Source organism: Amblyraja radiata, chromosome 37 (assembly GCF_010909765.2).
Source record: "Amblyraja radiata isolate CabotCenter1 chromosome 37, sAmbRad1.1.pri, whole genome shotgun sequence".
NCBI lineage: Eukaryota > Metazoa > Chordata > Chondrichthyes > Rajiformes > Rajidae > Amblyraja > Amblyraja radiata.
Genome location: NC_045992.1, coordinates 8,770,459 through 8,791,201, shown reverse-complemented (window position 1 = coordinate 8,791,201; position 20,743 = coordinate 8,770,459). Strand labels below are relative to the sequence as shown.

Genomic DNA, 20,743 nt, shown 5'->3' with positions numbered 1-20,743 from the left:
TACATTCATACATATATACAAGGCATACAAGATAGTTTCCTCATTGGTTATCAGACAGAACAAAGAACAGGAAGCCACTCTAGAATTATGTACACCTGAATGCACAGCAACTACTAGAATTCAGATAACCATAGAATGGAAAAGACGCAAATGTGCGACAGAGCAGATTTACAAGGATGCTGAAAGGACTGAGAATAGTTTCCCACGGAGAAAACATTGGATAAGCTAGGATTGTTTACTTTGAAGCTGAGGGGAGAATTAAAATGTATAAAATTGAGGTCCAAATAAACTTGGAGCACACATTTCACTGGGCACAAGTGGGGAAAAAAGGTGGGGAGGTGTTAGAACAGAAAGATAGGGGAGGGGAGGTGTTAGAACAGAAAGATAGTGGGAAGGCAAGTTTACTGAGTTACTCTTGGTCAATTCAAACAAGTGGAAATTTCATAATAAGGAACCCTGAAAAACTAAGGAAAAGGAATAAAAAATGAAATAGGATTCCAAGTTTGACAGAACAGTCTCATTGAGAACAGGCAGCATGAGGCAAGATGAGGAATCGGAAAGACCTGCTATACTTACATCCTGACTAACCTGCAATGACACAGTGTGATAACTTGCGGGTACACTGTCGTCTTCATCATCATCACTATGCAACTTTGATGGACGATGGTTAAAAGACTTGGACCGCTTCATCGAACTCTCCTTTTCCTTTTGTTTCTTCTTTAGTCGGTTTGATTTGTCAAATTTGTATGTTTTAGATTTCCTCTCATGTGTTTTATACCCTGCAACAAGCCCCAAATTACAAAAATACCAACTGTGATATCAGCAAACCAATGCGGAAGGAAAAAATCCAATCCAATGATCGACAAGCCATGAGGATGGTAACGCCACAATTTTAGCCACATGTACTTTCGTAGATAATACCTTACCTGGTCTCAAACAATTCTGAAAAGAAATATACGTGGCAGTCTGCAAAACATCATCTGCCACCCCTGTAAACTGCTTCTTCTCTTACCATTTCACAAACATGCAGACGCTCACATGCATACCATGCAAGATCATAGCTGTATATTAATCTTTACTGAATGACATGATGCAATGAAAAACAGCTGGATTCCTTAGTTATTATACCAATGTTTTGCATGTCTATGCCTGGGTTGATTTTAGAAAGACCCAAGGGGTTTAAAATTCTAAAATGAACATTGCTGGACTGTAAAGCAAAGCAAAAAAGATACGCATAACATTTTAATTTATTAGTCACAATTTGCTGCTTAATGCGAAATGCAGATTTTTAGTGTGGATCAAGGAAAAGGAAACACTTCCACAACTTACCACCGTTGAGATTTGCTTCTACAAAGATGCGAATTGATTTTACACAAAGTTCAAAATTTTCTGGTGTTACATGGGCGGCATCTCTTACAATAAACGACAGTGATTCCACACACTTGATAAGTGACTTAGTATCGTGTGAGCCCAGATCCTGTCCCAAAGTTAGGCTGTACTGATTGACTAGAGGAGAGCAGCCCGGCTTCATGCCTTGGCCAGAGGTTTTGTTGGTATCCAAGTCATCTCTCCCCACCTGCCAAAAATATCATCAACAATGTGAGCAATCAGATTTAGAAGTTTAGAAATATACAAAAAACATTCTCGCATTATTGCTTCTTTTAGGTATATGACAGTAGGTTGTTTCATAATCATGTATCAGTATCCAAGTATATGAAACTCGCATTAAATAGCATCTTCATCAATGTCCCACGACACAGCAGTGTCAACCTTGTGCATTTAACATACTGCAAAATATTTTGAATTATTAAATGTGCACTGGGATTTGGAGACAGAAGAAACTGCAAATCTTTAGTCAGTTAGAAAGGTCCCAACTCGAAATATTGTCTGAGCATTCCCTCCACACAAGCAGCCTGACCTGTTGTGTTCCTCCAGCACGTTCTGTTTTTTATGTTGTGCACTAGGTCAGATAGTCAGTGAGCAAAATGTCGAGTTTTCCAAGGCTTAGAGAGACAATTACTTTCCTTTTGATGTGTTTGATATGTAGCAACAATTTAAATTGAAAGGAACATGTTGAAATGAATTGGCCGAAGATACTGAGAAGAGGAGATTGTTTGAAAGTATGGTTTCTTACCATCTGTAATATAGAAACAGATTCAATAATAACTTGCAAAATGAATATGCATTTAGGTTTGAGGTGGAATATATAGAATTCCGAAAACAAAGTTGGAGTACAACTGATTGAATTGCCCTTCTGAAAGAAATAGAATAAGTACATCACTCCTTCTAAGCTACTGTATCATGGACAATGCATACACCAAGGTGCTCAGTTAATCCAAATACATTGTTACGGTCCAATTAGAGCACTGTGTATGCTTTGATTCGCCCTGCTCTAGGAAGGATGATATTAAACTTCAAATAATGCAGAACAGATTTATAAGGATATTATTGGGCTGGTCTGAAGAGGATGGGTCTGCCAAGTCTCCTGTCCCTGGAGTATTGGAGACCAAGGGGTGACCTGATAGAGGTTTATAAAATCATGAGGGGCAATGATAAGGTGAATTGCCACAGTCTGTTCCCCAGCAAAGGGTAGTCTAAATCTAGAGGGCATAGGTTCAAGGCAAGAGGGGAAAGATTTAAAATGGACCCGAGAGGCAACTTCTTCACACTGAGGGAAGTGGAAACATGGAACAAGCTGTCAGAAGAAGCAGTAAAGGAGGGTTCAATTATGACATTGTAAAGACAGGTGGAAAGGTATGTAGATAGAAAAGGTTTGGAGAGATATGGGCCAGGTGAGGCAAGTGGGATCAGCTTGGTTAGGCAACTTGGTCGGCATTGTTGGTTTGGTCCAAAGCTGTTTCATATTGCATAGCTCTATGGTTCTCTATTAAATACACTCACTGCAGATTAGCAAACAGTGCTGAAAACTCTTTATTTTGTTGCAATAAATGAATGTTAATAATTTCCTAACATTATTATTAGTGTGTTTCACTATTGTTGGTTGTTTATTTTTCTTATAATACTGAACTTTGTTGTTGATTATCGTGTTTACAGAGTTCTATGTTTACTTATCTGTTGTAAGAATTCCATCGTCCCCTTTCGGAACACATGACAATAAAACGCTCTCGACTCTTGGAAACAAGAAGTGAAAATGCGTACAGTTCACTTGTACATGACTCACCACCAGCCAGCCACTGCTGGCAATGTCAACATCAGTGGCAGAACGGTGTACCTTGGTCTGCTTCCCATGCTCTGCATACACTTCAGAGTCTGAGGTGTAGCCACGATCTGAATTAACTTCACTAGGATGGTAGGATGCAATTTCACTATCAGACTGCGCACCTTTTAAAGAAGCACAACATTCTTTACTGTAAGATCACGTACATTGAAGTATAGATGCTTAAAATCCAAAATAACAGGAAATCAGAATCTTTATTTCTCGGCAGTTCCAACAATATCTGTGCAAGATATGGTTAACATTTCACAGGTGGCACGATTGCGTAGCGGTAGATCTGCTTGCTGCCTTACAGCAGACAGAGATCCGGGTTCGATCCTGACTACAGATGCTTTCTCCGAGATCCTCCCACACTCCAAAGACCTACAGGTTTGCAGGTTAATTGGCTTGGTATGAATGTAAAATTGTCCCGAGTGCGTGAAGGACAAGGAACAGCAATGATATATTAAGATCATACAAACCAGTCCAGCAGAAGAACTAACGCCAATGTAGATTGATTCCATTACTTATTCTTAATGGAACTTGGAATAAATGATGTCCAACCTGAACACATCCCAATGGGGAACAAGCACCCAAGATGCACGAACTTTAAGCCATTTTGCTTAACTTTCCCACTGCAACTTTCTACTATTCATGCCAGGAAAAAAAACCCTGGAGCATCTTCATGCTATTTAAAAATTTCAAGTTGGCACCAGCCATGCTGGGAACCATACAAAATACAACCCGGATATCAACACTGGGGCCCACTGCACACATTTACTCCACTAAAACCGTCCACTTGCAACCAAATAAATGAACCCACATTGAAAATGTCGTTAGTTGTCCAAATCTGAGAGTGAAGCCACTGGAGGAAAACCCATGTATCTTAACTGGTTGCAACCTCATTTGGTTTTGATGCATTGTACTTAACCATTCATTGGATAATTATATAATCAAACACCGAGCCTGTGTTGAATATGGGATTTTTGAGATCAAAATATATGCATCTCCTGTAGGAATTCATCCCTCAAAAAAGGAAAAAGTGAGTATTCAGATATCCTGGGCCACTTACAAATTTCCTTTGACTCTGTAGGTCCACTTCTCAGAGACCAGCTCACCCTGCCTATTAATATGTAGTGTAAGTGTGACATTGAAGAATGAAGGAGCTAATATTTTAAGGAATTCAACAAATCTACATACTTCATAATAAATCGCCTACATTCTGAATGTGATGCGGAAAGCACCCTTGAGATTATCGCAATGTTTAAAGATGTTTCTGTTAGTTAAAAGTGGCAGCAATTCTCTATTATAGCTATATATAAATATTGATCTATGTTGAGTGCGGATGCACATTTAGCTGCAATAAATTCTAATTAATTGCAATTTTAATTCCTACTATAAGATTACAAGACCATTTAGAAATACTTTGCCAATTTCTTGTTGTAAGCTCACAAAAGAGCAGGATTTCCTATTTTTAAAGTACCTAATTAGCAAAGCCCACCTATCCATGTGTGACATTTATCACATTTTGTTTACTTATAATAAGCTCAGCTCAAGTTCAGTGTTTATAGCAATGAGTGAAATTCAATACACTGTTTCATTAATGGACCTCTTGTTAGATCAATGAGATTTACAGAATATATTAGAGCGTTAATTAAAAAGGCTTCATAGACAATAAGCAGCTGAAATACCGGGCATCCAATTTTACTTTGCATCCTTATTTTCAGTTTGTTTCCTTCTCCACTATCTTTCCTGCTCTGTTTCGTCTTGAATGAACCATCCAACCACAACTAGAGAGCAGTCCTGAACTACTATCTACCTCAATGGGGACCCTCGGACTATCTTTAATCGGACTTTACTGGCTTTACCTTGCACTAAATGTTATTCCCTTATCATGCATCTGTGCACTGTGAGTGGGTCGATTGTAATCATGTATTGTCTTTCCGCTGACTGGTTAGCATGCAACAAAAGCTTTTCACTGTACCTCGGTACACGTGACAATATACTGAAACTGAAAGATTAACTGAAATGAAGTAAACACCAGCTGCTTGTTAGTGGATATGCCTTCACTTGACATAACATCTGAGCGGCTGCTTAGTAAAAGGTAATTCTGGAAATTAACCTGCATCATGGCTATCAACTCCAGATGCTATCTGTAGAGCAGGTGGAGGTTTGACTCCTGCGCCAATACATTCTAGGAGCGTAAACAAGGTACACCAGTCATCATTCGAGTGAATGTTGGCAGCATTGGTCTTCAGCAGCTCATGCAAGCCATATGCAATTTGTCGGCTCACTCTTGATAAGACAATTGGTTTCATCATGAGCAGAACTCTCAAGGAGAGAAGCACCTGAAAAATAAATCAAAATATGTTAGACAAAAATATAATTCATGTTATTTCATTCAATTATTTGAAATGCAATTAGAACTGTCTTGATAGAATACTTCATGAGAAGTGGCAATGGCAGAATCCGCATTGGATACTGCTGAGCACTAAGTTTACAATAATACTCCTTTTATTGCAGGAATTTACATCTACCAAAGAAAAACTAACATTAGATCAGATTTCACTGGCTACTTCCATTGTTCAAAATCCAATCGCTGGTGTTCGATGTTTAAACATTGTCCAAAACATCTGCACATGAACGGTCAAACTGCAACAACCCAGACTTGCGGACAGATTGTAAATACCATATTTGTCAGTTTACTTCTTGGATTCTGTACATGATTGTAAAAGCAAATGAATAAAAGGAATATGATTTTAAAAGAAGTCAGTGGTAATCTGCTGTGTTGTGAATTTGTGGCTTCATGTTGGAAGGTAAATCAAATGACTCCTTGAATGTTCATATTCAAATTGGACTAGTTCACTTTTTTTTTAATAAAGTCTTTTATGAGCTTGGCCCTGCAATTCCTCATACCTGTGAACTGATCTCCTCTCTGCGTAGCAACCGTATTGCCAGCCTCAGAAGACCTACAACGGCTCTTTCAACAAGGAAGCATTGCTCTGTGGCATGAACAGTCAAATGGTACAGATGGTCTCTTATAGTTTGCCAGACACAGGAGACACGATCTCTGTAGGAAAGAAAAGCATCAAATAAAAAAAATAGAAATCTTTCACACGTGAAGTTGCTTAAGAAATCCACGAAGGCGGAAGATGAAACATCTGCCCTTCTAGTTTTACCCTTTCTCTGCATTGATGGGCCCTAATCATATCTTCCAGATGAAGCAGTGATGGCAAGCATTTCTTCCAATTTCATTTACAGTGCTATGGATTCCTCTATATTGGAGAACCCAAAGATAGATTGGATATCTTTTTTGAAGCACATTTCTATTCAGTCCACAAGGATGACTATGAACATTCAATTTTCAATCCCATTCCCACTCTGAATGACCACTCTTGGTCTCTTACTGTTGTTCCAATGAAGCCCAAAAGAAACTCGAGGAACACTGCATTACAGACCTTGGAACTTAACGCCAAATTCAACATTATCAGCTAATTAGTCTATCCAGATTGTATTGGAACTGGTTAATTCTGAAAGCATCCTTAACCTGCAATGTTAATATGATATCTCTCATCACAGTTGTTGCCCGACCTGCTGAGTATTGACAAACATAGCCTGTTTTTATTTCAGATCTTCAGCATCTGTAGAATCCTGCTTCTCAACACTGTAGCTCAAGGTTCCTGTATTTTCTTCTTAATTTTCGCTCTGTTCCAATAAAACTCCTCTCACATACAACTCCTCCAGAGATCTTCAAACCTTTATCACTCTCTCAACTAACACCACACTTGCATCATACAATCTGAAAGCTGGCCTACAACTAGCCTGCTTGATCTACAACTTTTCACAGTTCTGACAGAAAGTCATTGACTGTGGACATTAATTTTGTGGTTCCATCCATGCTGCTTGATCCAATGAACACTGCCTAGATATCTGGCCCATATTCGACTTCTGAGAGTGATCAGTTGTTCAACCGTGAGGCAGACCGGACATTTTCTTGTACCTGTTTTCCAGCACGATCCGGAGCAGCATCTCAAGGCAAAAAGCCGCATCTTCCTCATCATAGGTCTCCTCGTCTGGTGTAACAGAAATGAGGGCCTAATGAAATAACAAGTTAAATTAAATTGTTTTAAAGGAAAGTTGTCCAATCTAAAGCAAGCTGGTAAAGTTGGTATAAAAACACCAAGGTAAATCACATTGCATTAAGAATTCATCAACAATCTAACAACTTTTTGATGAAATTGTCACATGTGGTAGATTCACGTGGGATAGTTATAGGGCATAAACTGATGATAGAGATTCATATAATGTCTTTAGCAGATTCACAGCCCTCCAAAGAATCTGGGTCTTCCATAAGTTACTAAAATGACCTGGATTTGCCTCATCACAGCAAAACTCTGAACTGAATAGGAGATCAACATTTAAACACAATAACTATGGGCAAGAGACATGATAATCAGTGACAAGAGCATGAGATTTGGATTGTTTACTTTATAATCATCGAACCTTCATCAGCTCTTGAAGAGACTCCAACTGAAGGAATTTGCTCTCAGTAATCAGCTTCTCAGGGTCACATTGCTGGAATATAAAACAAGTTAAAAATCATGTCATGACCAATGAGGTTGAGGTAACATCACTGCAGATCATTAAACAATATTTCATCAGTAAATACCCAGATGATAAATCCTAACGACACTGTCAAATAATTTGAATAGTCTGAGAAATAATTAAACCATTGAAAATCTCATGATATTGGAAGGTCGTGATACCCAGTGGCGGACTGGGTCTAAAAATATTGGTTGCCAGGAGACATAGGGGGCCCACCCACAACTACAATGCTATCATCTAACAGGGGCCCACTTGCCATCACTTGCTATCACTTCATCAGGGGCCCACTTGCCATCGGGCAAGCTGACACCCTGGCCAGTCTGCACTGATGATACCATCAAGGTTTCTAGTAAATACCACAACCACACTGTGCAATTTACATAAAGAAAAAATAAAATTGAAGCTAGAACAGTTCTCTTTCAGAATTAACATGCTAACACACTGTGGGAAGGTGGCCCCTCTAAGCCTGAAGGATGGGGAACGGACATTGAGCTGAAAGATTCTACGGAAGAACAGCAGCGGAATATCAGGTCAAAGATACAGTGTTATTGCTGATTTGGATCTCTATTAAACAGCTATTGAACTCACAGCCTAATGACATTTATATAATGACATTTGGGAAATTCATTTCTAGAATTCAAGTTCGTCTTCTTATGATGGCATCACAAGCCAAAATGTACACAGCGTAATTTTAGAATCTGTCATTAAGTTAACAAGTTAACCATTCATTAGCACAAAACAGTATAGCACAGGAACAGGCCCTTCAGCCCAACATGTCTGTGCCAAACATGATGCCGGGTTAAACTAATCTCCTCTGCCTGCACATGATCTATATCATTGATAATTTTAAAAAAAAATGTAGGCAGCTGCAAGGCCCATTTCAGTTCTTTACGGGTATTAATAATGGTATAATCAGAAGGGAAATTTTTATTCTCTGACTAATCTAGTAAGACATTGAGAAATATTACCAACAAATAGAACAAAAGGAGAACAAAATGGAAAGTGGTAATAGTCTATAAGAATGAAAGGAACACTTCTGTGTAGACAATACGTCTGTGTAAACTAATTTTAGAAAATAATATTTTTCCATTTCCACAACAAATCTTTTCTTAAAGGATAAATGACTTTCAATATATAAGTCATAAAAGTCTACCAAATGTTAAACATCTTGCAAAGAAAAACATGTACTCTTTCCAGGCAGTTAGGCAGCATTAACTTTAATTTACCTTAATGCATTCCAGAGCTGCTTGCTTGGCCTCTTCGTTCTCTATAGAGGGTCCCCTTAGACCAGACTGTTCATTACCACTTAGTGTGAGCCAACTAACGAAACTCAGGACTGTGGATTCACCACTGCATTTCAATACAAAACAATTTAGTTCAGCTGCAAATATTTAAAGTCAATATTACACAAAATTATTTAATATTGATCGACTGCACCATTTAAGATGACCAAGTAGAACAAACCATTCTAGTATCAGTTTTTATTTGTAACAGAATTGGAAGAAATTATTTATTTGAAACTGTAGCTTTAAAATGCGAGACCGGCTTAATGTATGACCCATTCATTCGTTAAATTTCAATAAAGGACATAAGCTACTACATTGCTCCTGGCAAGAGGTATAAAGGGCATCAGAGACCCACCCCATCCTGGCCACACACTAATTTCACTCCTGTCATCGGGAAGATGATATAGGAACCTGAAAACTGTAAAACCCAGGTTCAGGAGCAGCTTTTTCTCACAGTAATCAGGCTACTAAACACTACAACATGCAAATAAGCTCTGAACTACATAGATGGGAGCTTGGTTTTGTCTTTGTGCACTATTATTGTGTGTTTGTATGCGTGTGTATATAAAAATATATACTGAACTATTTGTTTCCATTTAATATATCGATTAGAGAGTACAGGTGCACAACCTTTTATCCGAAGATCCAAATAACAAAAACCTCCGAATAGCGGCCATTTTTTCGGTCCTTGAAGAAAGGTCCTTGAAAACGTTCACCGAGGGCGGCCCGCAGAGGTGACAGCGGAACCTCCGGTCGGTCCTCGAAGAAAGGGGAACTAAATCCCCATTCATAAAAGAGAAGGTGAGGGTATATTGCGCGGGAGGGTTAATAATTGACAATATGCTGCTGCCTGCCCGCTGAGTTAAAAAGTTCCCACGGTAGACTCACGATACACAGTGCAGATTGTCGCTCCCTTCAGTTTCACCCCACCTACGCCCCTCTGCTTCCCGGCCATGTGTGTGACCCCTTCCCTCCCCTCTCCAGCTCCCCGCCCATTGCACCGGCGCGGGGGCTTTGCACTGTCTTCACGTCGGCGATTGCAGCAGGACCGTGCCAGTCACCGGAGACGTCAGGACCAATTGGACACCGACCACCAGGCCCACCGCAAGCACGGAGATCCCAGAGACCCACAGCCAGCAGCAGCCCAGCCCAGCCCCGCTCCAACTACAGAGGAACCTGGGTTGCGGATGACGGGGCGCAGCTCGGGGCGTCGTAGGGGCCCATCGGGGAGCGGCCACTCAAAGCCACGCCGGGCGATGTAGGGCCCTGCCCCGGTCTTGATGTTGGAGCCCCCGGCGGGCGCTAGCAAGTCCGCGGCAATTTACAGCCGCGCTGGGCGTTGTAAGGCCCCCCTCCAGGTCACTCTCAACCCCGTAATTCGGGCGGGAGAAGTCGCCGCTGCCAGTGCCCCGCAAAGCAGTCTCCCACCGGGGACCCGCGAGCTCCCGGTGTCACCATCCATCTGAGTCGGGTCGCAGCAGCTCGCCCCCGCAGCTCTCCACGCTCCGAAGCTGGCTAGCTCCATGGAGGTAGGTCCGTAGGTCCACAGCTCCCACCGCCGCCCACCGACCCCCAGGCCCACTGCAAGCACGGAGATCCCAGAGACCCACAGCCAGCAGCAACTCCAGCCCAGCCCCGCTCCAACTCCAGAGGAACACGTAGGGGCAGAAGCTGATGGTGTGCAAGGTGCGTCTTGTTCTTGGGGTGGCGGATGAGGGGGCGCAGCTCGGGCTGTGGGCAAACTGCCACTTGTCGCCGTAGCGGCCCATCGGGGAGCGGATTCTTCTGGAGTTGGAGGGGGAGGGGGGTATTGTGCTGTTTGATCGCCCCCTGCTATCCCAGGGACAGGGAGACACAGCGGCTTTTTAGACTGGTGGGCAATCACTTCCAAAGTTCTGCCCACACAGTCAGTACACTTCTCCTACACTGTATTTCATACAAACATTTATTCTGCAAGAAAAAACGACATTGAAGACTCAAACTCGCGATCGAGTAACTGCCAGGATCAAGGCGCAAACTCGCGACCTTGCGGATATGAGCCGAGCACTCTACCACTGAGCCAGCCATTAAAATCTACGCTAAAAAAATTCCATTCCGAAGACCGACAAATTCTGAATTACGAAAAGTGTCTGGTCCCAAGGCTTTCGGATAAAAGGTTGTGCACCTGTACTATGTTTACATGTTTTGTTATTCTGCTGCAAGAAAGAATTGTATTGCATTTGAGACATATGACAATAAAACACTCTTGACTCTTTTTCTGCCTCTACGGTAATTTATCCTGCCAAATTGTCCCATGGTCTCAAAGAGGCATTAAAAATGGGTATACTTTAAAAATAAGAGAATTTGGTGAAATCTCACAGATGTAGAAAAAATTGTAACTGGATGGAGTGAAGCTGTGTGTTGTGATGAAACTCCTGGTTTATGGCCAGAGTTTAGCAAATTTACACTCCAGTAATTATCCACTTATTCTCATCCATTTTGACTTCTAGGCCACCATTTATCATATCCCCCAAAATTCCATTCTTCTCTTCCCTTCTGAAAGATGCCCTTCTCTCTGCCAATCCTTCATCCTTATCCAAGTATATTTTACTCTTCATAACTTTGATTTGGTCTCAATTTCACAAAAGCAACATCGTGGTAAATGAAGGTGTTTATATTCCACATATTAACAATGCAGTGGTGGTTTCAAATGAATTGTTATTCCAACATCAAAATCATCTCAGTCTGCCATGTAAAGATACATTCTGAGCAGACAACAAACTGCTGAAGGAACTTGATGGGTCAGGCAGCTGCCTGACCCGCTGAGCTCCTCCAGCAATTTTATTTGCTCAAGAATCCAACATCTGCTGTCTCGTGTCTCTAAATATTCTTCCTACCGATTTGAGGGTGTTTCTTCCCGCTGAAGTGAGATTTTCCCATTGGGCTCCACAAAGTCTTCTACCTGCACAAACAAAGATTCACTTGTTAACAAAACTCCAGAATAATAATTGATCAACTTAATCTAAATACTTTCAGAACTCAGGTTAGAGAAAGTTATACTCATTTTTTCTTGTTTAAAATAAATCATGCATATATCAAACAGGTGTAAAAGCTAGGAAAGTAATATGAGTGTAATATGGAGATACTCCAAAACAAAATTAATTGTTTTCAAAAATAAAAAAACATGGGTATATTGTGTGCTTACCATTCTGGAAATTCACTTGTTAACAATTTAGTTGCGACTATTTGCATACCTTGGGTATGCAAGCAAATAATTTCACTGTGACTTGTCACATGTGATCAAGTATTCATTCACTTCCTTGACCTAAACTATGAACTCCTTCACTTTTAACAGATATAACCTGAGCAGTTCCAAGATTCATTGTTGTTACTGCAGATTTCCATAACACAGTATTTTGTTTTTGCCATCTCTCTGATCCTCCAAGCAAGGACATTAAGATGACTTGCAGTCAATATGGTAAGAAATCATAGCCTATTGACTACAGGTAATGTATTTGAATAACATTTCAAACAGGCTTTAAAAATTGATTAGTTGTGAGCAGCAGGTGGCAGTATTGCCTCAATACTATCACAAATAGACAACAATACTAATAGGCCTAATTTTATTAGGAGCTTTTCATTGTTACAGACCTTACTGTTATTTCCATATCTTATTTAGAAATATTCAACCAGTAAGGAAAGAAATAAACTAAAATTAGTTTATAACATGGGGTATTAACAATCATATTTGTAGATTTCACAACCGAGCTTCCTAGGGATTCCTCCACTCGACAAACCCTCTAAAAGTGAAACCCAATACCAAATGTCAAGTGTGGAAATCTACAAGTCATGTGCAGTTCTACACCTTCACCCTGCGTGGTGCATATATAATGTAGTCATAGTTCACCTCTCTTTGTCCAATGAAACAATGCACTAGTTGTCTTTACAAACATTGTTTAATTTTAATAGCCCCTTGTCAAAGTCTCAGTGGAGCTCACTACTGTTCTGAACACAGTCATCTCAAGCTCCTCAATTGTAAGGTAAGTTTGTGACATAAACACTCCAGCTTGGGTTGGGCACAGCCGGATTGAAGGAGGAGAGGGTAGTCTCTAACACAGTACCAACTCTTCATAAAAACTTATAGTTCAAAGTTCAGATGTATGTAGTAATCCAGAATTTACGCTATGCACAAAGAATTTCTGCCACACCACAAAAATAAAAGAGATGACTTGTACTCTGTCAATTCATGCTTCAATCATTCTAACTGAAAAGAAAATGCTGACCCAACACTTTCAAATAAATCTGTAATGTCAGTCCAACAGTCAAATTTAACTCGGGAAAAAAAACATGGATTTTTTTTCCCCTCCCCAAGACCATGATTGTCACAGCATTAAATTTGAGTGAAAAATGAATGGTTTTGTGATTCTGATGGGGGAAAAGGAAGCTGCTCCCATTGAAATCATCAATTATATTCTCATTTCTGACGACAGGCTTTTCTCTAATCTTTGACTTGTCTAGATGGAGTAAAAATAACTCAATGTAACTACTTAACGTTAGGTTAGTGCTCAACAAAATATCACATCACAACAATTTGTTAATAAATCTGAGATAGATTTCACCGGAATAATAAAAGTAGCATTCCAAAGCAGTAATTCATGAAAGTTCAATGCTTATTCGCTAGTGCAAGAGGCAATGAACAAGCAGGTAATCACAAAGAGGTTAAGGGAAACTGATGTAACTACAGTTTCAATACTAATGCCACTCCAAAATAATTTACATGTATTTTGAATGAACATGCTTTGCTTCCGCAAGCCTTCCTGCTCATCAAACATAAATTGGATTATCGTTCATTGAACATTTCCACTCAATATGACCACAATCTCCCAGAAGTTAAAAGTTAGATTGCTTCAACTCATTCTGATAACCAGCGTGCCATCCTTGATTTTATGAAAAGGTAATTAATAAATTAATAGCAGTGTTAAAAGCTGAAAAGGTACAAAGTTCTAGGCAGCACACCCTGCTGATTGAAGTCAGCTTGTGGGAAAAATATTGGAACACAAGTTGAGTAATGGAAGAGAAGAATGTTGACTGGGTGGGGTAAATGGGACAGGTTGGAATTTGTAAAATGAATGTTTGGGCTGTTGGAAGAGCAGGAATGAAAATAGAGATACGTTTGCAATGAGCGACTGGCCAATAGTCTTTAATAGGTTCTTGTCACATGCACCAAGATACAGTGAAAAACTGTGTGTTCCATCCAGTCAAGTCAAATCATGCTACGTATGACTACATTCAAGTCCTACACAAGTATGCAGGGGCTGCAAAGGGAAAAATACAGGAGTGCAGAATATAATGTTACAGTATTGCAGCATTACAGTCCCAGAGAAAAAAGTCCAATGTCTGCAAATATGTAGGTTGGGAGATCAGGGCTACACCCTAACATGGGAGGATTGTCCAGTACTCTTATTACAATGGGGAAGTAGTTGTTCCTGAATCTGGGGGTATGTGCTTTCAAGGTTTTATATCATCTGCCCATAGGGAGAAGAGTGAATGACCTGAGTTAAAAAGGTCCTTAATTATGTTGGCTGCATTCCCGAGGCGGTGTGAAGTGTAGATCAAGTGTTTAACTGTCAGACGGAGTGGATGGTGGGGAACTGGTTATTGAGACAGGTCACTTTATTTTTCTTAGGGATTGGAATGATGCAGGCTTCCATTAAGCAGATGGTGTTTTTGAAATTGCACGCCATTGAACTGGCCAGTTTTCACCAATATCTTCAATCTCTCGCTTCAACAGTCTACTGGTTGCTTCATAGAAAATACATCATTCCAGTCCCCAAGGAAAATGACTTGTTACAATGATTACTGCACAGTAGCTTATTGCAACAGTATCTCAACACTTCTATTGCTGCTCTTTCAATAGCCAAATACTAATTTTACAAATTTCAACTTGTCTCATTTTTTCCCCGCCCAGTCAACGTTCTTCTCATTTATTACTCATCCTGTGTTGTCTCAATATTTTTTCCACAGGCTGGCTGTAATCACTAGGGTGTGCTACCTAGAACTTTGTACCCTTATAGTTTTTAAACACTGCAATTACATTTATTAATCACCTTTTCATAACAATCAACACAGCCGACTTCGCCATTTTCTGTTCCCTCCCTCTTTGTGCAGCTCAATCCTAAAAATACCATTTTGTTTTCTCCTAGTTATAATTGAGTACTTCCAAGGACAATTAACAACCTTGGTCAATGCATGGGCATTGCACGATGGGCATTGCATGCTTTCAGAAAATTTACAACAAGTACATTTATTCAACGTGTTTAATATATTTTCCCGAGTACTTGCACAAGTACAAATTTTCAGTACAATTTTCTGCATTGTACTGGAATGTTTCTTAATATCAAAGGCACAATACAGTCAACAAATTTGTTCAAAGCAAAAAGCATTCTTGTGCACCAAGTCTTCCAGTAGTTATTCGAATTAGTGTACTTCAGACATCACCAGTTTCATGAGTAGATACTGTGTTCTGACAATTAGGGTCTGGATGAACAGGGTTAAGTTTGGAGGCTTTCAAGAAGGACCATAAACTAAAATTCATCTGAATCATGCCCATTTAAAAAAATATGATTTTTTTCCCCCCCCCATTAATCTCACAAGACTGCATGAATAACAAGCCTCTCCTTGATAGACCATCCTCAATTGCTTTAGGAAAAAATGGTATTACCCCATGTTCATAAAATATTATTGTCTATGTAGTGAAGTTACTCCCACAACGGAGATGAGGATTTCTACCAACTATCAAGATGTATTTATTCCTTATTATTCTATGGATTAAAAATGTCTTTCAGTCTCAAACAATAAATATGGCCCTGCCTATCATGTACGAGGATTATTAACAGATTCCTTTTTTGTCCAAACGTCAGTGCAGCATGAAGTTAGGAACCTAAAGGGGGCAATTTAAGCCATACCGTCTCCCACCAATATCATCATCTCATTTTACTATGTGTTGGGATTTATTTTACAAAAAATGTACATGAGCTGGTCTCTGTCACAATAATGTCTTCATCTTTATTTCATAGAGCAACATCACAACGAGCATAAATAGCCATAGGCATTACTGTATTTGTAAAAGTCACCTCATATATTCACCATATGGGGATATTATATGACCATATTCACCATATCCCACCAACAGTGGGAAGAGGTTCTGGAGGAAACACTTACCTCTATCATGGCTTTGGGCAAAAGCTCAGCACGGAAAAGTTGCAGCATCGCGTCCATAATGTTCTTCCACCCCTCTCTAAGAATGTCGCCATGACGATGTGACAGATTAAACACCGTCTTGGCTGCCAGTTGAGCTTTCGCATTGCTACCAAAAACATTTGGAAGATTCTCTACAGACTGCAGGAAAAGAGCACAATACAGTTAATTAACAGCAAAGCAGCCCATTGCCAATGGTTAATTTAATTAAAAGGGCCGGGATCAAATTGACACGTTTAACAACACATAAAAAACTGAAGGAGAAAGATTCAGCCAAAGAAGTTGGTGTAATATATATAGTGGAGCAACTAAAACAATGCAGAGAGCAGGAAGACAAATTAAATGACAGCTAGTTGCAAATTTGAACAATGTAGCTCGTGATATAATAAATTGACGAGCAGATTATATATAACAAGTGGATAAAATACATCTTGGTGCTATGCATTTTTGAGATTATACATTATGTCACATCATATTATTTAATGATATTAAATAATGAAAGAGGCAGTGTAAATCTGTTCTTCCCCAAAGTATGAGCTATTACATTCATCGTTAAAATCTAAAGATAACACTCAAGCCATTTTTAAAAAAAAACATAAATCGCAAGGTTTCTAACCCGTTAAAGCTAGCTAAACACGCCTTCCTGTGACAGGGCAAATACTTTCCATAGATCAGAACTCTTGCGACTTAAGTTCATGCAATATACCTGTTTTCAACAAAAAATAAATCTTGGAGGGCAGCGAGAGAAGGAATTGTAATTTAAATGATCTTGCAGTTCACCATGCCTACAACACCTCTAGGACCCTTTAAATTCCAGTCGTGCCAATGAGAGTGGTGTGTACCCATTACACTGATTCAAGAGATTCAAGATTATATCCCAATGTTATATTGCGACAGATCTAAACCAAACAGTATGGAAGCCCTGGGTCAAGAATTGGATAAATGCTTGGACTCAATAGAAAGGACCTGGCTCAACTAGGTTCCTGGTGGCATGACCCCAGAGCCCTCTGCAACCAGGAAGTGGGTCTCAGGGCAATGCTGAAGGCACTTCCCAACAGAAAGCTTCAGAAAAAGTAGTTTGGGCACTGTTGGAGATTTCTATTCCTCGGTTGTTTTAAGGGAAAACTGACATCCCACATTGATGCCAAACAAGGCAGTTTTCCTTTCAAACACAGAATGTTCAGTACAACACTGAACTGTTTAGAATCCTATGTCTAAAAGATGCATGGCATGATATTATACTTCAGGTGGTTCAGAAAATACTCATGAATAATGGACACGATAATTTAATCAACTGCTATTAATCGCATGAGGAATTAAAAGGTTTGAATGGGATGAAATTATAAAAATTACATTTTATATTTCTGCAAACAAATTCTTCATTGCAGAATTTATCCCCAAAAAAAAGCAAGCAGATTTTATTTAAAAAATGCAAAGACACAGTCTCAGGAGTTTCATGAAATAATTAAGTATTGCAAAGCACCAACCTCACTGCTGAGAGCTGTAAATTTGCACAGGGAAATAATAAGATTGTCAAACACATCACTTAGTCCATAATGAGCTGAAATCATGGCGCATTTCCTGCAGAGGTGAAAGGAAAATGATCATTAACATAACAACTCAATATTGCTCTAACGACACAAAAGGTTAAAAATCATTGAGTTATAATTTGATCTTACATTTATTAGTCGATGGTCCTAATAGGGTTTGTGTAATTTCAAGGAAATACAGGTTTCGACAAATAAATCTGTTACAACTTCAGTGAACAATGTCGATGAGCAAAGGTATAAGGATAACCAAATTAAACAGCTTTCTACTTTCTGAAATTATCAAAGTACTAATTTAACAAAACCAATGGCTAAGGAAAAAAATCAAGAGCTCATCCAAATCCATCCCAATTGTTTTACTTGAGAGGCATTGATCACCAACGTTATTCTAAATTATTGAAGATTAACTGCAGCTATGACTTTTAAATAACACTCAACAGAATGGGAATCAACTCAAGTTAAGAATAACCACCAAAGGAATCTGACCCACATTAGAAAAAGCAATAAAGTTGATTCAAGTCAAAGATAAATCCATGCTTCATTTTGTTGAAAATCTTCATTTTGATATCGAACACACACAAAAACCTAGGCCATCACTATTCTGCACAGAATTAATTCCAATATGATTACACTCTTAGCACCCATGTTCTATACACACCCTTCTGCCAAGCATAAAACTTGTTTTCCATCAGAGATCTTTCCTGTACACATTAATATTAAAACATATAATTGATTAGCATTTGGTAATACTTTACCTGAATCCAGATATTGCCTTCTGTATTATTGTTTCATCTAAACTCTTGTCAAAAACATAGGAAAGTGCAGCTATAGTGGGACCCCACGTCATGGTGAATAGGTCATGATCAAAGCTTCCTGGAGGCACATGGAGGAAGATGCCTTCTGACGAGCTCCCACGATTCAAAAGTACGTTCCATATATAGTTTTCTCTCACAAAACCCGTTTGTTCCTCAGGCATCACAATCTCATCATTCCTAAGGTATAACAATGTTTTTCTTTCAGATATTTCAATTGCACAGAGAGCTGTTATAACATTTGATGCTTGGAATTTAGTTTGAGTTTCTTTTTATAATCTACACTTTATCCACAATGATAAACTTATTACTTTCTTTAAATATTGAACATGAGGAAAACATATTCTGGTATCATATTTTGATTTTCTGTACTACTAAAAGCCCTGTCCCACAGTGCGAGTTTATTCGAAAAATTCTCCCGATTTTGCCCCCCGATTTGAACTCTGAGATTTATGGTAATGGCCACTCGTCGGTACTCGGGGCTCTCGTGGACATTTTTCATCATGTTGAAAAATCTTCACGAGTCTTCCCATGCTTACCTGCCGTTAGCGAGTCTTCCCGAGTACCTGCCGTTAGCGCTAAGAGACGTCCCCGAACTCCGACGTACCCGCTACATTCATTCTCCATGCTTACCGCGAGTTTGATTTCTTTAAAACTTGGGAGACCTCTTGGAATGAACTTGTACCGTGGGACAGGGCTATTAGTCAGCTTTTGTCAGTAAATTAGATATAGCTAACATTTGTGCAGTTCAAAAGAAATCCCCAAACAGAAATATGTTTCAACATCAAATTTGATCATAAAATCTAGTTTCTATTAAAATAAAGAAAGCTATAATTCCAAATGCAACATCTAATTACCACATTGTATGATTTTATAACCTTACCATCTCTTTAATCCCATTTGTCTTTTATTTCCCATTAGTCAGTATTTTGATCAACAGTAACAAACAAAAGTTAATTAATAAAGATTAGAAAGATATGATCAAGAAATACGAGTATTCCACTGAGTAAGTGTACCATCTGCTGTGATACTGAGTTACAAGATGAAAAAACAATTCCTCAGAATTGTTCACAAGATTTGTTGATAGGGATCAACTTTTTCCTTATAAAGATCACTCCAACATGTCTTTCAGATTTCAGTCTCCAGAGATAAATGGACCATATGTACTGGTAAAAATCTGAGAATCCCATTCAATAACAATAAATTAACTAATCAGTAGCAATAAGCCAATAACCTAGGTCACCTGTTCACGTACAGCTGCTTTTGAATTGCTGGCTTTTTTGTTTTTGAATGTTAAAGCTTGTTTCAATGTCATCGTCTTTTACATTTGCAGTTTCCCAAATTCACATAAATTAGTATCCTGACGAGTAAATTATGCATCTCTCCAAAATAAGAGCAGCTAAATAGAAAGTAATTAATTGAATATAAAAGTCTTTTGTTTGCTTAGAAAATGTGATCTTGATTAATAACTGCGTTGTTCTTTTGGAAATATGAAATGATCCAATGAATCACACTTTCCATTCATCACCATTTCTGATTTAAATTGACCTTTTTTTAACACTGAATCCATGTAAAACTAACTTTAAATAATTAACATCATAATTTCCCATAATAAAACAACCAAGAAAAATGTGGAAAGGTTCTGGATCTCAGGCAGTTCGAGCTTAATCTTTGAACTAGCTAACCCACTGTTACAGTGAATTAAAACAACATCTCTAAAGATCTTTTTGGCTCAAATTGGATAGACTGGATGTGGAGAAGATGTTTCCACTAGTGGGAGAGTCTAGGACTAGAGGTCATAGCCTCAGAATTAAAGGGCATTCCTTTAGGAAGGAGGTGAGAAGGAATTTCTTTAATCAGAGGGTGGTGAATCTCTCGATTTTTTTTGCCACAGGCGGCTGTGGAGGCCAAGTCAATGGATATTTTTAAGGCATAGATTGATAGATTCTTGATTAGTACACGTGTCAGGGGTTATGGGGAGAAGGCAGGAGAATGGGGTTTGGAGGGAGAGATAGATCAGCCATGATTGAATGGCGGAGTAGA

The 20,743-nt window shown here is 39.1% G+C and overlaps 1 protein-coding gene across 7 annotated transcripts in view; it reads right to left on the bottom strand.

Moving 5' to 3' along the window:
* Nucleotides 1-20,743, bottom strand: part of gbf1 (golgi brefeldin A resistant guanine nucleotide exchange factor 1) — a 186,265-nt gene that overhangs the window by 12,553 nt on the left and 152,969 nt on the right. For 4 of the 7 annotated variants that reach the window (XM_033012557.1, XM_033012558.1, XM_033012556.1 and 1 more), the window contains 12 exons: nucleotides 18,644-18,880; nucleotides 17,829-17,922; nucleotides 16,306-16,482; nucleotides 11,982-12,046; nucleotides 9,046-9,169; nucleotides 7,718-7,789; nucleotides 7,215-7,309; nucleotides 6,131-6,284; nucleotides 5,337-5,562; nucleotides 3,182-3,342; nucleotides 1,330-1,576; nucleotides 577-779 (listed from right to left, as the gene is read on the bottom strand). In XM_033012557.1, coding sequence (XP_032868448.1) covers nucleotides 577-779; nucleotides 1,330-1,576; nucleotides 3,182-3,342; nucleotides 5,337-5,562; nucleotides 6,131-6,284; nucleotides 7,215-7,309; nucleotides 7,718-7,789; nucleotides 9,046-9,169; nucleotides 11,982-12,046; nucleotides 16,306-16,482; nucleotides 17,829-17,922; nucleotides 18,644-18,880 — 1,855 coding nt within the window. The remainder of the gene's footprint in view (nucleotides 1-576; nucleotides 780-1,329; nucleotides 1,577-3,181; nucleotides 3,343-5,336; nucleotides 5,563-6,130; nucleotides 6,285-7,214; nucleotides 7,310-7,717; nucleotides 7,790-9,045; nucleotides 9,170-11,981; nucleotides 12,047-16,305; nucleotides 16,483-17,828; nucleotides 17,923-18,643; nucleotides 18,881-20,743) is intronic. The other 3 variants (XM_033012560.1, XM_033012562.1, XM_033012563.1) reach the window with 2 other exon arrangements.